At 29.1% G+C, this 20,925-nt stretch overlaps 3 protein-coding genes across 3 annotated transcripts; 1 reads left to right on the top strand and 2 right to left on the bottom strand.

Moving 5' to 3' along the window:
- The first annotated feature begins 1,873 nt into the window (after positions 1 to 1,873).
- On the top strand, positions 1,874 to 2,743 carry LOC107162407 (uncharacterized). Its single transcript, XM_015509287.2, has 2 exons — positions 1,874 to 2,116; positions 2,285 to 2,743. Exons 1-2 carry the CDS (start codon positions 2,102 to 2,104, stop codon positions 2,642 to 2,644), a joined length of 375 nt encoding a protein of 124 aa, XP_015364773.1. The 5' UTR covers positions 1,874 to 2,101; the 3' UTR covers positions 2,645 to 2,743.
- A 203-nt stretch (positions 2,744 to 2,946) lies between these two features.
- Cpr100A (Cuticular protein 100A) lies at positions 2,947 to 5,784 on the bottom strand. Its single transcript, XM_015509286.2, has 3 exons — positions 5,633 to 5,784; positions 4,571 to 4,920; positions 2,947 to 3,525 (listed from the first exon to the last, which is right to left on the bottom strand). The coding sequence occupies exons 1-3, from the start codon at positions 5,645 to 5,647 to the stop codon at positions 3,099 to 3,101; spliced, it is 792 nt and encodes a 263-aa protein (XP_015364772.1). The 5' UTR covers positions 5,648 to 5,784; the 3' UTR covers positions 2,947 to 3,098.
- A 152-nt stretch (positions 5,785 to 5,936) lies between these two features.
- Positions 5,937 to 18,436, bottom strand: LOC149055168 (uncharacterized). Its single transcript, XM_089229062.1, has 6 exons — positions 18,212 to 18,436; positions 15,708 to 16,033; positions 11,361 to 11,775; positions 10,391 to 10,459; positions 9,326 to 9,415; positions 5,937 to 6,276 (listed from the first exon to the last, which is right to left on the bottom strand). Exons 1-6 carry the CDS (start codon positions 18,350 to 18,352, stop codon positions 6,199 to 6,201), a joined length of 1,119 nt encoding a protein of 372 aa, XP_089085188.1. The 5' UTR covers positions 18,353 to 18,436; the 3' UTR covers positions 5,937 to 6,198.
- Positions 18,437 to 20,925: the final 2,489 nt, after the last annotated feature.

Below are 20,925 nucleotides of genomic sequence, written 5' to 3'. Positions count from 1 at the left end.
ATTAAATTTTATAATTCAATGTAATATTTTTAGTCTGTGACGCAATTATTCAACATAATACTCTCACGCAGATAATATCAGATGTCTAGATTATGCCATTACAATATGCAGCATCATATTGTATGTTATTAATCAAAAAACTCAATGAGTTATTTCATTATTTGTATATAGTTTCATACTCGAATTGAAGTAAAATATTAAAAACTAGTAGATACCTGCTTACAGTTTTTTTAAGCAAGCGTGTAGGTTTCAACATTTAATGCATGTATAAATCAATTTCTCAAAAATAGCCTATTATGTAGTCAAAGTTAAAAAACGAAAAAATAGAAATATTATTCATGCATTTTTAAATAAATCTACCTATATAGTAATATACATAATAATTATATTATCTATGTTTTTAAAACTATCATAGCGTTTTAATTTAATTTTTATCGATTAATCAGTTTCAAGGCTTGTGCATTAGTTTAATGTGTTAAAATTAATATTCATATATAACAGTTGTACCTATACTTCTTAATGACCACAATCATATACGGACAGCACTATAATATACCTTTTAGACAATAATCAATTGCATTTGCATACGATAAACGAGAATACTGTAGCCTGAAGTAGGTACAAAGAACTTAAATAATATATTATATTATATTTTCATATCATAAAACCAATAAACTAAAGTCAAATTGAATTATATGAAGGAGCAAAGACCAATGTCTGCATACTCTACTACGAAAATGTATAGCAAACGTAGTGATTTGTACAAGGTGAATTTTTCACCGAAACATTGAAGTCTAAGTACTTTTATATTTGTTTTCTATAACAGCGGCCATTCGATACATATTAAATAATTTTTATATTATTTCACGAGTTAGATACTAATTTCTGAGCAGAGCGACTATATATGTATAATGTATTAGTGTATTCCTAATTATTTTAGTAATGTATTAATAATTATGTGTGTGTATATGCGAGTGTTTTAAATCGTTTTGTTTATCTATCATTACTATAGGTAAAAACTAACAAAAGTAAATGGTAAATGAAAACATTTTCAGCAAATCAGTTTCGATTTTATTTTTTTCATTACAATTTTTATTTAATTTATTTTTTAACTTGATTTCTTAGAGCATTAAATAAGGGCCATAATATTTATAGATAAAACTGTTGTAACTAAGTGGTATGTTTCCATTTGCTGATTTTTATGTTTTAGTTGTATGACGTACAAAATAAGTTAATTTCCATTTTTTTGTGTTTTAATAACTTTTGAAATCATTTTTTTCTTCTAAATTCAGTTGTTGTGCTAAATGCTATCAATGAATCCCAGAGACTGATTATAATTTATTAGTCGAATTATTAACTAATTCATAATAATATATATTGTGATATAATAATATTTAAATAAACATTCTCATATGGGTGATTTCTATAGGTACTATAATATTTTTTTGTGTTTTAAGCTCCATCGCTTTAAATTATTATTTTTAAGTTTTCATTCATAATATTATTCATTATTGTTTTTGTTTACTTAGTTAGGTAGCGAAATCGTATTACTTATTTTACAATGAGAGAAAAACTTATTTAGAATATTTGAATTGGGAACACCTCTGTAGCGTAATTGTTTAAAATAATGATAAAAAATAATCCAGGAAATAATAAAACTATAGGTTCACAAAATAAATATAATTAATACATTATTCACTGATAGTATATGTCTCTGTTGCTTCAATTTGTGTTAACGTTCGATTTGAAAAATAATAACTAATAAGTAATGAAATATGTGAATGTATTTTGTCTTGCAGGGCTGAAATTTAAGGAATAAAAAAAGTAATGTTATCATTTTTATCAAAGCGTAAAATAATATCATTAAATGTTTACAACACAATTACGCTGTAACAATTATACTGCGCGAATAAAATATTTAAAACCAACAACGACGAATACTTTCATGCCGGTTATTTAGATATACGCATAATGTGGACCAGTTGACATTGAACGTCATCTGGAGCGCTCGTTGTTTTTTTTTTCATTCGTACTTCTATAAAAGCCCGGAGGCAACTGAATTCAAGCTCAAACTATTATATTTCTCGCAATTAATATTACCATGAAATATTTGTTCGTAAGTATATCTATCGTCAAAAAAGCGAATCATTCAAATTTTATATTATTTTTGTATAATTGTAACCGAAATCGCCGTAATTATTCATAAATCGCACGCAACGTATATTAATTATTATTTCATTGGGTATTAATAATAATATATTTTATTACCTACTGTCGTTTTTAGGGGAAAACCGTTGTGTTCTTCTTAGTATTTGCGAGATCGAGATGTACCCCGGGAAGATTAGGCACCATCGACCGATTTATTCCCGACTTTTCCGTGACCGATGATGACGATAAATTGTACAAGGTTACTTCCGATGAAACGGAAGATCATACTTTGAGCTACTATGAAGATGACGACGTTACTGACACGACCACGAACAAAATACCTTTGGAAAGTCTAGCGGCTCATATCGACCAGCTCGCTGGACAGGGTAATACCAAAGGACAGTTCGTGTACACGGACAAGACAGGCAATTCCATCACCGTCGTGTACGTTGCGGGTCCGTCGTCATCGTTCGCGGCGGCGCACACTGCAGTTTAAAAGAATTTAAAACTGGATGAATTGTTTTTGTAGTCGTATTTTTCTTTGTTTTCATTGTTTGAATAAGAATATACTACAACCATAGAATAACCATAAAAACGTGTTTTATATTTTGGAGCATTGCCTGTCAAAATCGATGTCAAAAACCGTTTCAAAAATAGTACAATGGGAAATCGTTTGTAGTTTGTTTGTATGCAGGTAATTTATTTATTTTTTATATTAATGACGATTTTGACGGATAAACATCCCGAAACCACATTCTATGCACGATAAGTATTTATGTGTTGCCGAAACGACAGAAATGATTAGATTGTGTTATATATTTTATAAGATCATTTTATTAATTTTTTTGTTTAACGTGGACTAGTCTTTAATAATATATATAAAAACAAATCGATTAAAGAACAATATGTTACATTTAGTATTTTGCTTAAGTTCTAGCTAAAGGTGCGCATCAGTTTTGACTGAACGTGTAGCTAAAACCGTCTGGAGATCTGTTCAAGTTGAATTTGCCAGAAGCGTGGTTGACGTTGTATGACGGGGGCGGTGGGGTCGGGGCAGAGTTCCATTGGTTCCATTTGGCAGTGGTTGGGATGGAGTTCCATTGGTTCCATTGAATGTGTCTTGGCGCCGCAGTCGATGGAGCGGAGTTCCATTGGTTCCATTGGCCATCGTTAGATGATTCTGAACTCCATTTGTTCCATTGGCCGTCATCGTACTTGGCTGCTTCAGCGTCTGAACTCCATTGGTTCCATTGGCCATCATCATCGGACTTCGATGCGGCTTCTGAGTTCCATTGGTTCCATTGTCCGTCGTCATGCTTGGCTGCTGGTTCTGCGTTCCATTGGTTCCATTGGTTTGGGACCGCTGGAGGTTGAGACCTAAAATATAATCGAAATTGTTTATAAAAATGATAAAATACGTTTTGGCTTAAAGTTCATCACAGGTAGGGGACAGCATATAATAATATATATATATAGGCAGTTAAATAATATGATTAAGTATGTAATGAAAAACGCACGCTATATAGGTATATATTGCCATTGTTTGTAGGACAAAATGTATACAAAACGAGACTTAGACTTTCGAGTCATCATAACTATGGCGAACAATTAAATCGATTAAATCAATTAAAACAATCCATTTCCAACCAAATTATAAAATCGTAATTATTATTTATTGAGTATATACATTGTATAATGTATGTCAAGACCATCGTTTACTATTGGAAATAATAACAAACAAACAGAACCCATTGGAGTAAAAATGTATTATTCTAAAACATAATATTATAGGTACACCGTATTCATTCACATTTATATCTAATATTATATTGTTTTATATCCGGCTGAAAATATATAAAACCTATACGGTTGACGACTTATATAACATACATCGGTAGACAAACGCCCATCGAAATTATATATTTTATTTAATTATGAACGGAAAGTGCAAATAAATGTGATCGCGTAAAATATGTCGGGTAATATAATCGGGCAATTTTATTTTCAAACAAAACACATCCTTCCCCCACCGAGAGTCACCAATGTTATTGAACTCTATCTCGCGTTCGAACCTCATCTGTATTATACTTTTTGGAACTATGTCGCGCATCGATTCAACGGCCGTGGACGTTCACCCGCGATGGCGAGCAACAACAAACAGCCATCACTATTGTGGAAAAAAGTGTTTATGTATACTCATAAAACTGTCACGACTAACAGATTGAGTGTCGACAGACGAAGCTCGTAATGGCGCACGGTATAAAGATATTAAAAAGAAAATTGCGCGTGTGTGTCGAGCGCAGCTGTGCAGCGCATATAAAATATCGAATCCTATAAGTTAAATGTCCGAAGTTTGTCTTAAACGACCCTCGTCGGGGTCGCAGGAGTATAGAAAAGGGGTAACCGGTGTGGGTAAACTCACCACTGGTCTTGTTGCCATGAACCCGACTTTGGTACCGGTGCGACGTGGGCAGCGGGTACGGGGACTGGTGTCGGGGCTACTGGCAAGTGATCGCCGGTGGCCTTGAAACCGTCCTTGCCAGCGGTGTAGCTGACTGTGCGCCTCTGGCCGTTGGGGTCCACGTAGCTGTAAGATCCTCGTCTGTTACCGGCGGCGTCTGACTCTTCCTTGAACTCCACACCGTCACCCTGTGTATAAGCGGCGCCGAACTGACCGTTGTTGGACAGGTACCGGGCGTCGGTCAGTATGGCGGCGTTCTGCTGGGCGGAGGCTGCCAACGCCATCGACGTCAACGCCATTGAGACAAATACCTGCAATCGACGTGATGATATGCGTTGTCAGAACGATCGTCATAAAAAATAATATCACGGGGTTTGAACGCGAACTTTCGAGCATATATATTTTAAACATTTAAAGGACTTATACCGAACCCCGCTGCAAGGTCTTAAAAATAGCATATGTACGAAAAAATTCATACAAGATCCCATTCGAAATTTTAAACTTTAAGCTTTACAGTGAAATCATAATATACGTTTAATATTTATCGATTTGAGTAGATCGTAGATATGTAAGAAAACTTAGAAAACTGCAGCAGTATATTATCAGTGTATCGCAATGAAACGTTTTAAGGTATATTTTTAAACAATCTTGTGTTTCTGTCTACTAGATTAAACGATATATTTAATATCATAATACTATTTGTTTAAAACGTCAATAAACGAAAATAATATAGTTTGTGTTCAAAATAATTTACTAGTAGTCAACACTTGCTTAAGACGAATTGAATAAGAGTGGAAGTTAAAATACGACCGGTCGTTTTCAAAGTGTGTTTTTAAAAATTTAACTTAGAATTTATTTATAACAAATTTATGGTCGTACACTATAAAATATAACACAATAGTTTTATCGACCTTACGATTCTCTATTCAAACGTATTAGGTATATACAGACACCGCGGAGTTTATATAGTGTATAATAGCGTATATATAACTTTATTTTATAAGTGTTATAAAATGTACTCACGACAAATCGGCTCATGATTTCTTCAATATTGTCTTGTGCTACGGCAACTAGAAAACGAGAACTGTACTGTCTGGTGTCTGTTGATAGCGTATTTATAAAAGATCGTCGCCCGAGTCCTGATTGCCTTGCATTGCGAGCAAGGTTAACGGATACGCCCTAAGGAACCGAAGATAATGGAGGGAAACATTATCGAAGTAAAATTAAATAATAATAATAATCATAGAAAAAAAATCCAATCGTTCCATTTACGTAGCATTTGACTTCCTGGGCGAAAATATGCTTAACCTGACCAAAACGAGATCAATCCAAACGGGTAAATATAATATGCGATGGTGATTGTTAATATGAATTTTTTGAAGGGCAACGAATGCCTGAAGTGTACGAAAAAATTCCTCGAGACGTGTTTATATTTTTCATTATTTCATGGGCGTGCCTCAAAGAGTGCATCGGCTAGTGAGTCGCCACCGTGTGCGTGGGTAGTAAGCAAATATGTATTGTTTAGTAAAATTACATTTCTAAATGTATTCGTAACATATGATTATTTATTGTTATTTATATTGCATAATTTATTCGATAAATACACGTCCTAAGTCTGGCGCCAGTTGTATGAGTACTATAATGTATGTGGCCAATGATATTATTATCTAAAAAATAACAAAAAAACACAAAAATGAGAGTTGACCGTAATGTAAATACCTAGGTACATATAATCTACCATAGTGTCTATACAAATTACAAAATATGAAATAAAATTAATGTGTACTTATTATACAGACAATTCCCGATTAACCATCGATAGTAAAGGTTCATATAATAACTTATAGTTAAATTGATACTTATTCTAAATGTTTTAAAATTTAAACTTTATAATTGTACATTTATATTATAATACACCTAAAAAACTTACTTTACTGCGGTAAATCAACGTTGTATTTATAAATTGTAAACGTTTATTGTTCTAATAATTTCTATTCAAGTAATTGGAGATAAATACCTATAATAATACCTATGATAGTACTATAAATATTAACTTTCATTTTTTGATAGATATAAACTCGATGTTTTAGAGCTTTTAAACTGTTTTACATTTTAATATCATGTTGGTTTTTTAATCATACATATTTGGTAAAATATAATATAATGATCATAATAATATATATCTGCTAACTTCATCATCTCACGGGGTTATAAACCCAAGTATTAAATATGCTTAAAAAAACTTGAAAATATTTCGTTTTTATTTGTCGAATGTTAAATTGACATTTAATATTTATTTTATTTTTTAATTCAGATTTTTCAGATTTTGCTTTTATAATTTATTTATAAAAGATCTATATAATCGTGCATGTATTAATTAATTAATCAATTAATCGTGTTTGAGTATTTGGAGGATAGTAATATTATGTGTTTCGATAATTTTTTTTTAACAATTTCGTTTATTATGCCAAATTAAAAAATATTTCTTTACAGTTCCTTAAAATTTAAAAATTATTGACAATTGAATATATTATATTAATTTTTATTCATTGGAATTAGATCAAATATTACTTATACACAATGATATTTTGTTAAGTTAATTTTACTTAAAATCTTTATGTGATTTTACGTTTCATATGAGTATATTTTGTTTTATAGTTATGATTAGGGATCGGATGTTGTTGCACTAAAATTGTGCGGTCTTCTTATTTCTCAGAAATCTACAAATAATTTTATCAAAATTTAAAACTTTTTATTTAAACTATTTTTTATTTGTTTTTTTAAAAAAACCTTACCTTACCTTGAAAATTATTGCACTGTATAATCTAACAAAAAAAAAAAAGTGAAAACATAAAAAAATATATACAATTGTATTGAAAATGACGAAAATCAACAAAATCAACAAAAAGTTGCACTTAAATTTTTATATATTAATTGGTACTCGTTTGAAATAAATTTACAACTTACTTAGCAACGAATCCGAACAATAAAAAAAATTGCAAATGCAACAACATAATCCGAGCCCTAGTTATGATCCAACGATAATCCACCGAAATATTATATTTGTACGCATTATTACATTTGATTTAAGTATAATAATAATTAATAAGTGTGTGCTCAATTTCAATATAATATGAGACTTAGTAACTCGAAACCCACAGTGTTTTAAAGCATTAAATAGTGTACTGATATACCTGATGGTATTTAAAAAAATTTTAAATTACAACAGTTTTATAATAAAGGCGTAAAGATACAAAATATAGTATGCGTATTATTTAGATTTTATTTTTAAGTAATAATTTTTATCATTACTTTATTAGAATGTCGAAAAATATGTTTCCGTTCTAAAATATGTATTAGTGTAGTATGAACGAACAACGAACCTTGATAATATAATTAGATGACGAGAATAAATTACAGAGTGTTCAATTATATGTATAGGTCTAAGTTTTGTACTAAATTATTAGTAACAATAATTCATTTTATTGAATAATGATACATGATACTGGAAACATAATAATATTTTCTACACTTAAAATATTATTGTCTTAAAAATATATCGATGGTAAGAAAAAAAATATTTTTTGAAAGATTTGTTTTGGCAACTGTAATTTAATACGTATCCATTTTAACAATTTATAATAATAAACGTTAATATTATAAAATAACAAAGCTGTGTAATATTCAAATAATTTTTGATCATTGCATAAAATAATCAGAACTACATGTATGTTATATGTTATGTATTATGTTCATACGTAGGTATAAATAATTATCGTTGAATATAAGCATAATGCCACGCAAAATAATATTCAATAACACGTTGGCGTTATGTACGATTTGTCGATTTGTCAACACATTTAAGCCACTTAAAGTTTATAATAAATATATGAGTATCTCTTACACACAAACGTGTGCTGACAATATTCGCGTTCCTATACGATTTATGAAAACCATTTATATCATATAATTATGCATTTTTTACATTAAGAGCAATTTATTGGATTTAGAACGATGCTTTTGTATAATATATTGTCAAGAAAAACACTTTTTTTGTAGCTAATATTATAAAAATGCTACACGAGTATTGTATACGTATTGTGCACGAATATGTATACAAAAAAGTACTTTGAGTTTGCACTTACATATATAGCGCTGCCAATAAGAAAGAATAGGTACACAATTTGAAGAATTCGGAAAATTAAAGAACAAAAACAGCCCCACTCAGCTGAATATTCAATATTCGAGTGCTATAATAATGGTTTATATTATTATAATAGTTACTGTAATAACACATGTCTACAAAACACTTCACCCGAGTATAGTTGTTTGGAGTGGAGTGGAGAAGACCGAACTATATACTTGTTTACCCGTCCTAAGTATGACGTATATCCGTATATTCTTAGAATTTATTCATCACTCGTGAAGACTTGAAGCGAAATTGATTATTTTTTTTTATTTTGAGTAGAGATATGGAAGTATGTTTTGCAGTTACGCAACACTGATCATTACGTATATGGTGATGGATTATAATAATTGCAACTTTATAATTCAACAGCAGTAAAAAAAAAATCTATTATTTAGTATAGCACATTATAATATAATACAGTTTTACGTGTTTCAATTTTCAACATTGTTAATAATTTATGTATTTTTGGAAGAGTAGGTAAACCTATATTTATTAATTGGAGTGCTTATTGCTGCTATTATACTTACGGACGATAGAATAGTTTTATTGACCGTGAACAGACCAGAAGCTGTAATAACGGTATGAGAATTCTGTACTTGAGACATAAAGAAAGTTACCTGCACAGTTCACAATACATTCATTAAAATATATACGTATTTATATTTGTTATACATACATTAACGTGACAAAATCTAAAACTATACAATTTAATATGTGTGTTTGGTAGCTATAGAATTACATATACGTATTTGTATCGAATATTATTGTAGACGTTATAGTTGTGCAATATTTAATGTACATTAAGTTAAACTGCACAGATAGGCTACAGGTATTTTAAGTATTGAAGAAAAAAAGTATATGGTTGATATTTTATTACAACTTGGGCGTCGTAAATATATAATTTAATCGTTAGCCTATATAATTAAGGTGAATTTTTTTTTTAACATGAATAATATATTATATAATATATAATAATAAATATATTGTTATTAAGTTATTGTTTTCAAACCATAATTATATATACACACAGACACATACCTAGTCTCCAACATGCGCATAATATTATTCATATAATAGAAAACAAACCAAGTTATTAATACCCTTTCAAAAGCTAAAAATCTTGTCTTGAAATGTTGAAGTCTAATACGAATAACACGATAAAAAAAAAAAAAAAAATGTTTAAGTAGTTTTTGTAAGAAAATATTATATACGTCAGAGAATTCTATAAGTTTAATAATTATCTTGGATTAAACTGAAAATATTTTCCACAATATGCAGCCAGTAGATATTTTAAGTTCTGATAAATATATTTTAATTGTTAAGTGGTTAAAATAAATACAAATGTAAGTTTATAAAAAAACATTTGACATTTAAGGAGGTACCCATAATTGAAAAAAACATTTATTTATATATTTTTAACCTCACTTTAAAACTAAAAAAGGAAATTAAATACGTCCTGTTGGCTGTTATTTTTGAAATGTTAAATCTATAAGATTATATTTATAGCCTGAATCATATAGTTTTAGATTTCAATTACTTAGTAAATTTTCAAAATTAAAACTAAATTAATTTAAAACTCATTATATAGGTACCTGTTCAGAACAGTCTTGGGGTAATTTCCATATCGGTATGTTTCTTAAGTCTGTTATTATTTCTTTACTCTATGAAAAATTGTATATGATATTATATTAAAATGATTGATTTTTAAGGTAATACTTAAATTTATAAAAACCATGCCTATTTATACTAATTTAGTTAGAGGATGGTTTGGGAGGCTGCGTATTATAGTCTAAAATTAATTTTTGTCTCGAATACCTGGTTTGTTTGGTTATTATTTTATATTATTATTTTGGTCATGCAGTCAAACGAAAATATTTTGATAAAAAGATACGTAATATGATCTCGAATAACAATGACGATCAACACGTTCGTACAAGATTGCGGTCTACTTACTATAGATATATGTAGGTATATCAAATAGGTATCAATATACCTAATCTATCAGTATTCTCGAATTACCTTATAATAAATAAAATAAAATTAGACCAAGGATTCCCATCTTTTTTTGGATATATACAGCTTTTTCAGATTTTTAAAAGCTCGATCCCTACATTTTCTGGAAAGCTCTATTCAGTGACGATTGCTCTTCCCCATAGTTGGTCTATACTGGTTCTGACAGTAATTTATTTGTTTCCACCAAAGTAAAAATATTAAACATATTATAATATCGAACAATTTCTGATAATTAAGACTTAGCCTCCCCCCCCTCCCCCATTAACCAAGTATTCGTATTTTTTGGCACTTGTCCTGTAACATGAGCTGCAATTTTATTTTCATGCTGCAGTGGGCAAACGTACTCTAAAAAAATACATTTGTCTCATTTTGCGACAAGTGTAATAAAAAACGATTATTTTACGAAATCAACACGCATTCGGTATGCCGTGTATGTCGTTTATCCATTTCTTTCTTTAGCGTTCTTATTTATATCTTGCAGCCGTTATTGTCTAATTCCTGCAGTGACATGGTTCTACCTAGTACCCATAGTATTATATATCTAGTTACAGATTCAGTGAGTGTGTCTGACAGATAGGCGACCAGGTATGTACCAATCCAGGCATGCCCCAGGAACATCAACGACTCAAACACGCTGACACCCTTGTTCTCCAAATCCGAGTGCTTGGACCTGTAAGAGGGCATCACGTACGTGTCGAAGTAGAACCGGGCTAGGTGCTCGAGGAACACGAAAAGCAGGTACGTAGTGAGCCGGGGTCCGAATGCAATGCGTATCTCCTCAACGAGATCGCAGAGCTGCGCGTGCGCCAGCCGCTCCGATTCCAGTACTTGGCACGTGGTCCGCGGCGTAGACGCGAGCACTTTGGCTACTTCCATGCGCCACCGTGTACGCAACGACCGGAAGCGAACGCACATCTCGTCGCAGAACAGCAAGTACAGCAGCGGAAATATCGAACTCATGTACCTGCATCAGGTTGTACATCATCCCATATATATATAGTATATAATAATAATTGTATTTATTTTATATCATCGCATATGTATGAAATACAATGATTAATTCATATTAATAACAATATACAAGTATACAACAGCGTGTTTCAATTTCCAAGTCCCGCGTACGGACATTTCCACAGCCCTCCCAATTCGGAAATTGTACATCAAAATATTACTTAGGATTTGTAAGTCGTTTGTAAAGATTGGAAATGAAAATATTTTCGTTTGTAAAGAAAACCTCAAAAAGTTATACCTATTTCAGGTTGGGAGGGCTGGAGAAATGGCTAAAATGCCACCAATTTGAAAAATTACAACTTTATGCACCTCAATTGTTTGTAAGACGTTTGTAAAGTTTTTTAAAAGCAAAAATATCGTTTGTAAAGTTAACCAAAAAAAGTTATGCCCATTTACAATTAATAATACATACATAATACAAAGGCACAACTTTTTTTTGGAGTGATGAACTTTGGGGGATCAAAAGTAAACATTTTCTAGTAGTTTTCAAAAGTACCGTGTATAACATATTATGAAAAATTAAGAGAAAACGGGAATTTTCACGCAACAATGACTTTCGACAAAATCGATTTTTTTTTGGTCTAACTCTAAAATAAATAACAGTAGATCCATGAATTTTTTATTGAATGTTTATTTAAGCATTTTCTTCACACCATACCGTTTTTAAATTATTTTGATTTGTTTTGAGCTGTTTACCAAAATTTTCAGTTTTCAATTTTTTTTTTTTTATTTTTTTTTATAATTGCCAATAAAGTTTTATTTGGTGGGCCAAAAAGTCTGAAAATTCAAAATTTAATACAAGGTTTCTAATTTATTGTTACAATATCAGTTGAAAAATTTTAAAAATACATAGGCATGATTTTTTTTTATAAGCATTTAAATTTCGTATTTTGACAAAATTTATCAAAATCTCGAAAATAATCAATCATTAGTAGTAATTACTAGTAATTAAATTACTAATTAGTAGTATTATATTATTATTGTGAATAGTGATTATTATTATTATTTATTTATTGTTTATTTGGAATATTTTTAAGCTATCAACTGGCTTTAAGCTAACATTTTTTTGTCAAATATATATTTAATTTTTTTATCAAACAGATTTTTGTCAAATATAGATTTTTTATTCAACTAGACTTTTTTTAAACAATAAATATTTTTTAGATTTACTTATATTTTATAATACATAGGTACAGATTTTTTTATAAATCAAATTTTAATAAAAAAAGCTAGTAGCTCAGTAGCTTTTCTGGATGAAAAGTAAACCTTGTTGGTACTTTTGAGAGGTCGAGAGGGTGAAATTGAAAATTCCAAGTAGTTTTAGAAAGCGTCAAGAAAAACCCCAAAAAATTGAAAATAGTGGTAATTTTTGAAAAAACGATGGTGTAACTAAAATACTAATAACCGCAGACTTTTGAAATTTTCACCAAATATTTATATTAGCGTTTAAAATGAATGGAAATATCTTCATAATATTTTGACTCTTTTTGGGATAGAAATTTTTTAGAAATTTGTAATTTTTCTTTTAAAGATGCATAAAAATTAGTAAAGCGATTAAAAAAAAATATATTTTTTAAATTCTTCAATAAGGGTTCGATAAATCAACATTAGCATAATTTTTACAATTTGTTCGAACTCGATCGGACTACCTCTGTCGGGTGGCTGCGTGAATTCCCCCCCCCCCCCCAACAACAAGTTTTTTATTTCCCAAGGCCCCAGATGATTTACAAATTCGGGGACTGAATTTACAATTATTTACAATTAATTTAAAATTGTTTACAATTTGTTTGAGATAAATTGCAGAATGTGGAGGGCCAACTTAATGTAGGTTCAGGAGCCTTGTATTAAAGTTTTTAACTTATTGGCGCATCATATAAAATTTTATTGATATTTTTTGAAGAACAACTAACGAAAATTTTGCGTTCGCACAACTTTACAACCGACTTACAAACAATTGGGATAAAAAAAGTTTGGGTTATCCAAATAGGACGGGATCAAATTGGTGGCATTTTAGCCATTTCTCCAGCCCACCCCCCAACCTGAAATAGGTATAACTTTTTGAGGTTTTCTTTACAAACGAAAATGTTGTTTTTACAAACGATTGAGGTGCATAAAGTTGTAATTTTTCAAATTGGTGGCATTTTAGCCATTTCTCCAGCCCCCCAACTTTAAATTAGCATAACTTTTTTTGGTTTTCTTTACAAACGAAAATTTTGTTGTTACAAATCTTTACAAACGACTTACAAACCCTCAGTAATATTTTGATGTACAATTTCCAAATTGGGGGGGGGGGGCCTGGAGAAATGTCTCCAGTAAAAGTATCTTGTGATATTGTCACACAACGACGTACATACAAATACAACATAGATAAATAATATTTAATGCAGTTTTTGTCAGTTAATAATAATCAATACAAATTCATATCTAATGGTGTTCGTATTTCATGTTGAAAAAATCTCATTTAGATCTAGGTAGGTGTAATTGATTTGCCAAGGAAATATAATTGGCATGATTATAATGGCCATATAATTTGCCAAAACAAATTGACACTCTGCAGTATGGAGATGTCTCCGCAAGTCAGAACAAGTGAAGGTGTACACATGTTGTATATTTTAAAAATTAACAAATGGCAGTTAAAGATTTAAAAAATAATAAAAATTATACCTAAAAAGAAAAGCCAATAAAATATTGCATTTTTTGTGGATTTGAGAAGAGACATTAAAAATTGTTTTCTAAAAAATGTTGCATTCTATTTTTTCGCAGATAGCCAGATGACGACATTTTGTTCGACAAATCTGCTTTATCTCAGTATTGTTAATAGAAACGCGTCCCTTGTTAGTTTTTATAGAGAAATAATAAAATTATAGTATTTTCTATCTCCATTTCCCGTGTTTATAGTTATAGATACCTAACCTAACCTACGTACGCTTTACTCTATTATAATATATATACTGCAGATGTAACCCGTACGACAACAACGTACTTTTGTAATACTGATATTATACTATTATTATGAAATAAAGAAAAATATTTTAACAATCATATAGCCATATAGGTAGTTAAGAATAATATTATATAGACTCAAGGTGGTAATAAAATTACGACGTTATGTAAATTTGTTATTATAGTAATAAGAAAATACCAAACACCCACGTCTGCACATGTATTATATATAGGTAGCTTGGTACCTACCTATATGTATTTATTTATTTATTTATTTATTTATTTATTTATTTATTTATTTATTTATTTATTTATTTATTGAAAAACGGGACGTGCCCAATTACATATAATCAATGATATAATAGTAACCATAATACTAAGAGGGTTACATACATACAAAATACAAATATAAAATATAAGGCATAGAGCGAACAGAACATAATAACATATTAACTAAGAGAATGTTACATAAGTTACAAAAATACAAAATATAGAATATTAAGATATAGAGCGAACAGACAATAAATCTAATGCCAAGCACTCAGAAATAGAGGGTCCTCATTGGCTAGTTTCGTAATACGGACATATTATTGTCTCTGTTTGTCAATTTCCCTATGCAGCTACGTGCGAAAACATTTAAACTACTTTCTTCACTGCAATTCTTATTATTATACACGTTTACAAACTTTTTTGCTGCAGTGCATTATATTATTTGAATACAATGTGTTCCACTTATACACCTAATACTGTGGTTTCACAGTGCCACATGCCTAGATAACATGTATCTATGATACGTTTATTTGTGTGACTGCCGACGAAGATCGAGGGGGGAATGGTTGTATGGTAAGTGGCCTGCCTTCCGTGCCATGATCTGCGCCTGCTCGTGATTTTTTACTGTGTTTAACGTATTAATCGGTGATGGAATTATTATAAAACACATACCTCAAAATCGACTCGTAGATAACTTTAGTTGACATTTTGTTAAGCAAAATATCAATGCAGCCACACGCAAGCAACGTAAACGTACATCCCAGATAGGCGACTACGTAGTAACGGGGTTGACTTCTTTGTTCCGTAGGACGACCGTATTTGGAGTCGAAACGGTTTGTGTTCTCGATGATTTTCGGCAAACGCATGTCAACGTAGACCGACGTCAGTAGACTTAGAAATTCCCTCAGTATAAAATTTGTAGTCCAAAACCACAGGGTGGCTGTTGGATTTCTTATGGCTTTCAACATCAACAAATAGCATGGCGTGATGTACGTTACCTTGATTGACAGACATTGAAAATAAGGAGTGATTAAAAATTGCCACATCCAATCATAAAAATGCATATTACAATTATATATATTTATATTTTATGGCATTACAATATTATACCGTACTTTCAACTGATTTTTTAGGTTTTCAATAAGCGGTCATTTTAAGATGTCCAATTATGAATATCAATGCAGACGTTTTGATGTTCTGTTAGTTTTAAAGATAAGTAAAAAAAAATTGTATTCATAAAATAAAGCAGTTTTTTTTAAACTAAATCAAAATATGAAATCTTTAATCAAATTATCACGAAGGTTAATCATATTGTTCAGCTATATGTTACAAATAATAATATTATAATAAATAAAAAACCGAAAGGTAGGTAACTACTCTGATACTAAGTAAATGTCAAGTTTACCTTGTCATTGAGTTAGCAGTGCGATGGATATGTGTTAGATTTGAATTAAACGATGGATCATTGTACCTATACGGTGAAAAAGATTCTGAGCGAGGACGGTCAATATTTTGGTAACCAAAATTATAAATAATTATTTTAATAATAACATTAAGATTTTAACAAATGTTTTTCCCAATTATTTTTTAATAGTACTAAACATTTTTCATTTTTGACCTCACGCAGAAATAAGAACACACATCATTATAAAATCAATAAAAAATATTTATTTTATTTTTTTAATTTTAACAAGAAATATACAATCTTTACCCTTGGGCACAATAAAAATAATATGTGATATAATATTTATTTTTTTGTTTACATGAAAACGTGAGGGAAGAAGCCATCCAGTAAAAGCACTACCTATTTGTTAATTAATAAAATATATAAAAATTTAATTTTGATTTTAAAATATAGATATCTAATAATAAAATATAGTACAGTATATTTTATTTTCTTAATAAATGACACATAAACATATAGGGCGGCCAATCGCAGCAATTCTCTAGTTTACTAATTTAATTTAATTAATTCACTGTTTATTAACGAAAGGTTAACTCGTTGCTCGACTCTATTATACACATTTTATTTATAGTGGACAGTGGTTATTATGACAATACTTAACGATCACTGATCAGTCGTTTGAAATCGATCACAGTGGTCAAATCTCCTCGGTAGTCTATCTCCTCTTGTATCAACAAGATACTTATATTTACTTAATATATTAATTAAATTATTATGTTATTTTTCATTATAATATTTTGTAAAATATTGGAGTGACAATTTTTTTTTGATTTTACACTGTACAATATACATACAAATGTAGCAAGTTTAATAAACACTAAACTTTCAATACTTACTTCAACTCAATGCATCAGAATTAACCTACCACAAAAAATTAGAAAACACATTACTACAGAACTTACTTCTGTTATACACTTATACCTATACAAGTAATGAATTAGGTATATCGAATTTGACAAGTATTCACTAATCGTAATTCGTCTAAAAGTACTAAATCATCTTTTTGGAAATCCTATTGCTCCGCAATCAAAATCGAAAATACGCCACTTAACTATAAATAAATGATATACCTACTTGGCTACCTACCTAATTTATAATATATTACTCATATAATATCATAAATATCACCTATATTACTATATTAGATACATAATCAATTATTAGCTTACTCACTAATAATTATGAACATTCAACATTGTCTAGAAGAGGATTACAACTAATATTATAAATGATTATTAAAAAATTATACATAAATACCTATTGGTGCTTTATACCAAAACAATAAAAAATTAAATTAAATCGTATAGGTTAAATATATAGGAATAGTTTAATATAGTTAAATAAAAATGACGAATATTTTAATTAATTATGCGAGTATTTTTTAAAATTATTTTTAATATTGTTTATAAAAAATGTATGTGATATGGTTGCGGAAAAAAGTGTTTCTAATTTTATTTTAATATTTAGCTAGTCATAGTTTGTTGTAACTTTTAAAAGTTAAATTAAGTAATAACAATTCAGTTTTTATGTAGGTATATGCATATATATATATATATTATATATATATAAGATGTAGAAGCCTATAAAATCTAATCTGATGATAGGTAATAATAATTATAAATCAATAGATTTATAATACTTTATAAATGATAGGTAATATCTATAATACTCTTAAGAAATATCTATTAGTTATTTGTTTTTGAATACATACCAATGGCCATATAAGATTAGATCCCCATTGAAAATCTATTCGACCATAAAATACATTTTTAAGGCTTGTCAGTCCCATAATTTTGTACAGCATTAACGTTGATCTTATATCTTCGTAGAAATCTTTATTCGCGATCGACATTTTTTTGAAAACTAAGTTAATCAAAGGATAAAATCATAAAAACAATTGGATGCATAAGTTTCAATTGAAATAATATATGATATTATAAAGTCATACAGTAAGCGTAAGTCATTTACAATGAGAGTATTAACACCATTTGTTGTTATCAAACAAAATTAAATGACCCGTACATTCATAATATGTTAAGTTTAAAATATTAATAAAGTTTGCTTAATATAGTAAATTTTGTTGAGAAAAATGCATATTGTGTACATATAATATGAATGTTAATATTTCATCTTTTCGACCATTTGCAAGGTTCTAATTTAGATTTCATGAATAGTAAATGTATATAATCATTTTTCACGTAGGTAGTATGTAATATTGTGTATGCGTGTGTTCTTTTTTTAATAATAAAATTATTGACCGCGCAAATATTTATACAAAATAATAATATTTATCTATATTAATGATATAGGTAGGCGTGTAACTGTTTATTGGCAAATTAATCACTTTGATGTAACACAAGAAAAAATACAAGTTATCGAGTTTGATTGTCTTAATTTTTACCATTATTTATTTTATCAAACGATTAATTGGAATGACGCTTTGATTATTCCGTCAGTTCTAACGAATTAATATTTTATGTTTTTGGTTCAGCATATTATTATTATATTTTATTCAGTGGCCTGGGGCCTAGATATTATATTCCACTATTCGTCCAAACGAACGTGTAACAATGAAAAGTGAATTTAGTTTATGTATAATCTATATTATAGATACTTCCTACTATATCATTCATCTCACTTATTATGTTATTATGTTTTTGTCGAAATAACTTATTTCAGTGTAATTTGGCAAAGCCAGTTTTTGTGTTGTCTACGATTTCATGTTAAATTATAGATAGGTATATATAATTTATATTCCTAGGTATACCTATATAATATATAGGTATGGGGAAAATATCGTTTTTCGAAAATTATACTTGTTTATTATACGCGTTGTGTACAACATAATAAGTATGATTCTTTTTATTTTATCACTTATTTATGAACATGACTCAGTAATGAGTATTGGGTGAAGGAAATTGAGTTAGGAAAAATCATATAGTTGATTTATATACTAAAAGTATACTTTATATACCTACAATAAGAAAATTAAAATTATTTTTAAGCTTGGGGAATCAATTCAAAATATAATATGTATATTTATTAAGGCACATAGTCCTCCATAATTTTTATGTATGCCGAATGGTCGGTACCTATGTAATATACTAATATGCCATATGCCGTAGGGTGATTGTTTTAATAATAATAGAAAAATTAATGTTTTTGAAAATAATTTTCATATACAATTCGAAGAATTCATTACAAAACGTTATTTTATAACTAGAAATTTTTTTAATTTAAATTTTTTTGTCATAATTTATTATTAATTTCACGTTCCAAAGGAGAATATTTTTCTGAAAATTTCGATGTGTTATTAAAATATATTATACAATACAAGCGATTTCAGTTAGTATAAGGTAAAGTATCGTGGTTAACACCAATATCACTGTGTCGAAAAGTTTTTAAGTTGTTGAAAATATTTTCTCTATGTAATATAAAGTAATAACAAAACAATATTTTTTTAAACTTTTTACATTGTTGAATGGCAGAATATACTTTTAATTTCAAATTTCTGAGCTTAATATATTTTCTGTGAATTTCAATAAGGTACATATAAAAATCAAATTTTTAGCAAGTTTTATACGTATAAAATATGTTTTTGTGTAAGTATTTAAAATTTAGATAAATTGAATAAAACGTAGGCACTTATATTTCAACATCCTTAAGTGATCGAATTCATTGAAAATCAAAGTCAACATTTTACAACAAATTTTCATCTGTTTGAAGAGCCGCTGTGACAACTCGAGAGCGGACTATGTGAAGCTCCTCCTCTTCTCTAAAACCTATTAAAACTCAAATCGTGGTGAAATTATAGGTTGAAAATAGTTGAAAATGAGTTGTAAAACATTGCTTTGTGTGCGTGTTTGTGGGGGAGGGTATCTTCATGGACAGAACCCTGAAATTTATAGGTAGGTAGAAGGTAGGGGTAGAACACGATTGAGAACGGTCCTTATCGGCCGTACCTTTTTTAATAGCACGATTGAGAACGTTCTTACCTGCTCACTTTTATGCAACGTTGCCACATTAATTAAAAATAAAAATACAATATATATAAGATATCCATTTTTTAAGATTAAAAGTAAAAAAAATTATATTTATATACAACATATTTGTCAGCTTAAGATAAAAATTTAAAAAATTTAAATTTATTTACAATATATTTATATATTTTATTTGTCAGCTTAGGATTAATAATTTAAAAATCAATATTTTTTTCCTAAGTACTTATTTCCGGTTAATTGTAAATACCTTATAATGTCCTTATTTTGTTCAAACTCTTTATATAAATTAATTGTTGAAACAATACGATTATAATCTTTGCTGGCCATGGTTTTTGTAATATTATTTTCGATGGAGTTGATTATTGCCACGGTTTGTGTTTGGGTCTCCTTTAAAACAGAAATTACTGCATGTGTAGGAGGATGT

The sequence above is a fragment of the Diuraphis noxia genome, unplaced genomic scaffold, assembly GCF_037042655.1.
Source record: "Diuraphis noxia isolate RWA-SAM2 unplaced genomic scaffold, SU_Dnox_SAM2 contig0005, whole genome shotgun sequence".
Classification (NCBI taxonomy): domain Eukaryota; kingdom Metazoa; phylum Arthropoda; class Insecta; order Hemiptera; family Aphididae; genus Diuraphis; species Diuraphis noxia.
The sequence above is the reverse complement of the archived record's forward strand: the minus strand, read 5'-3'. Positions and strand labels throughout refer to the sequence as shown.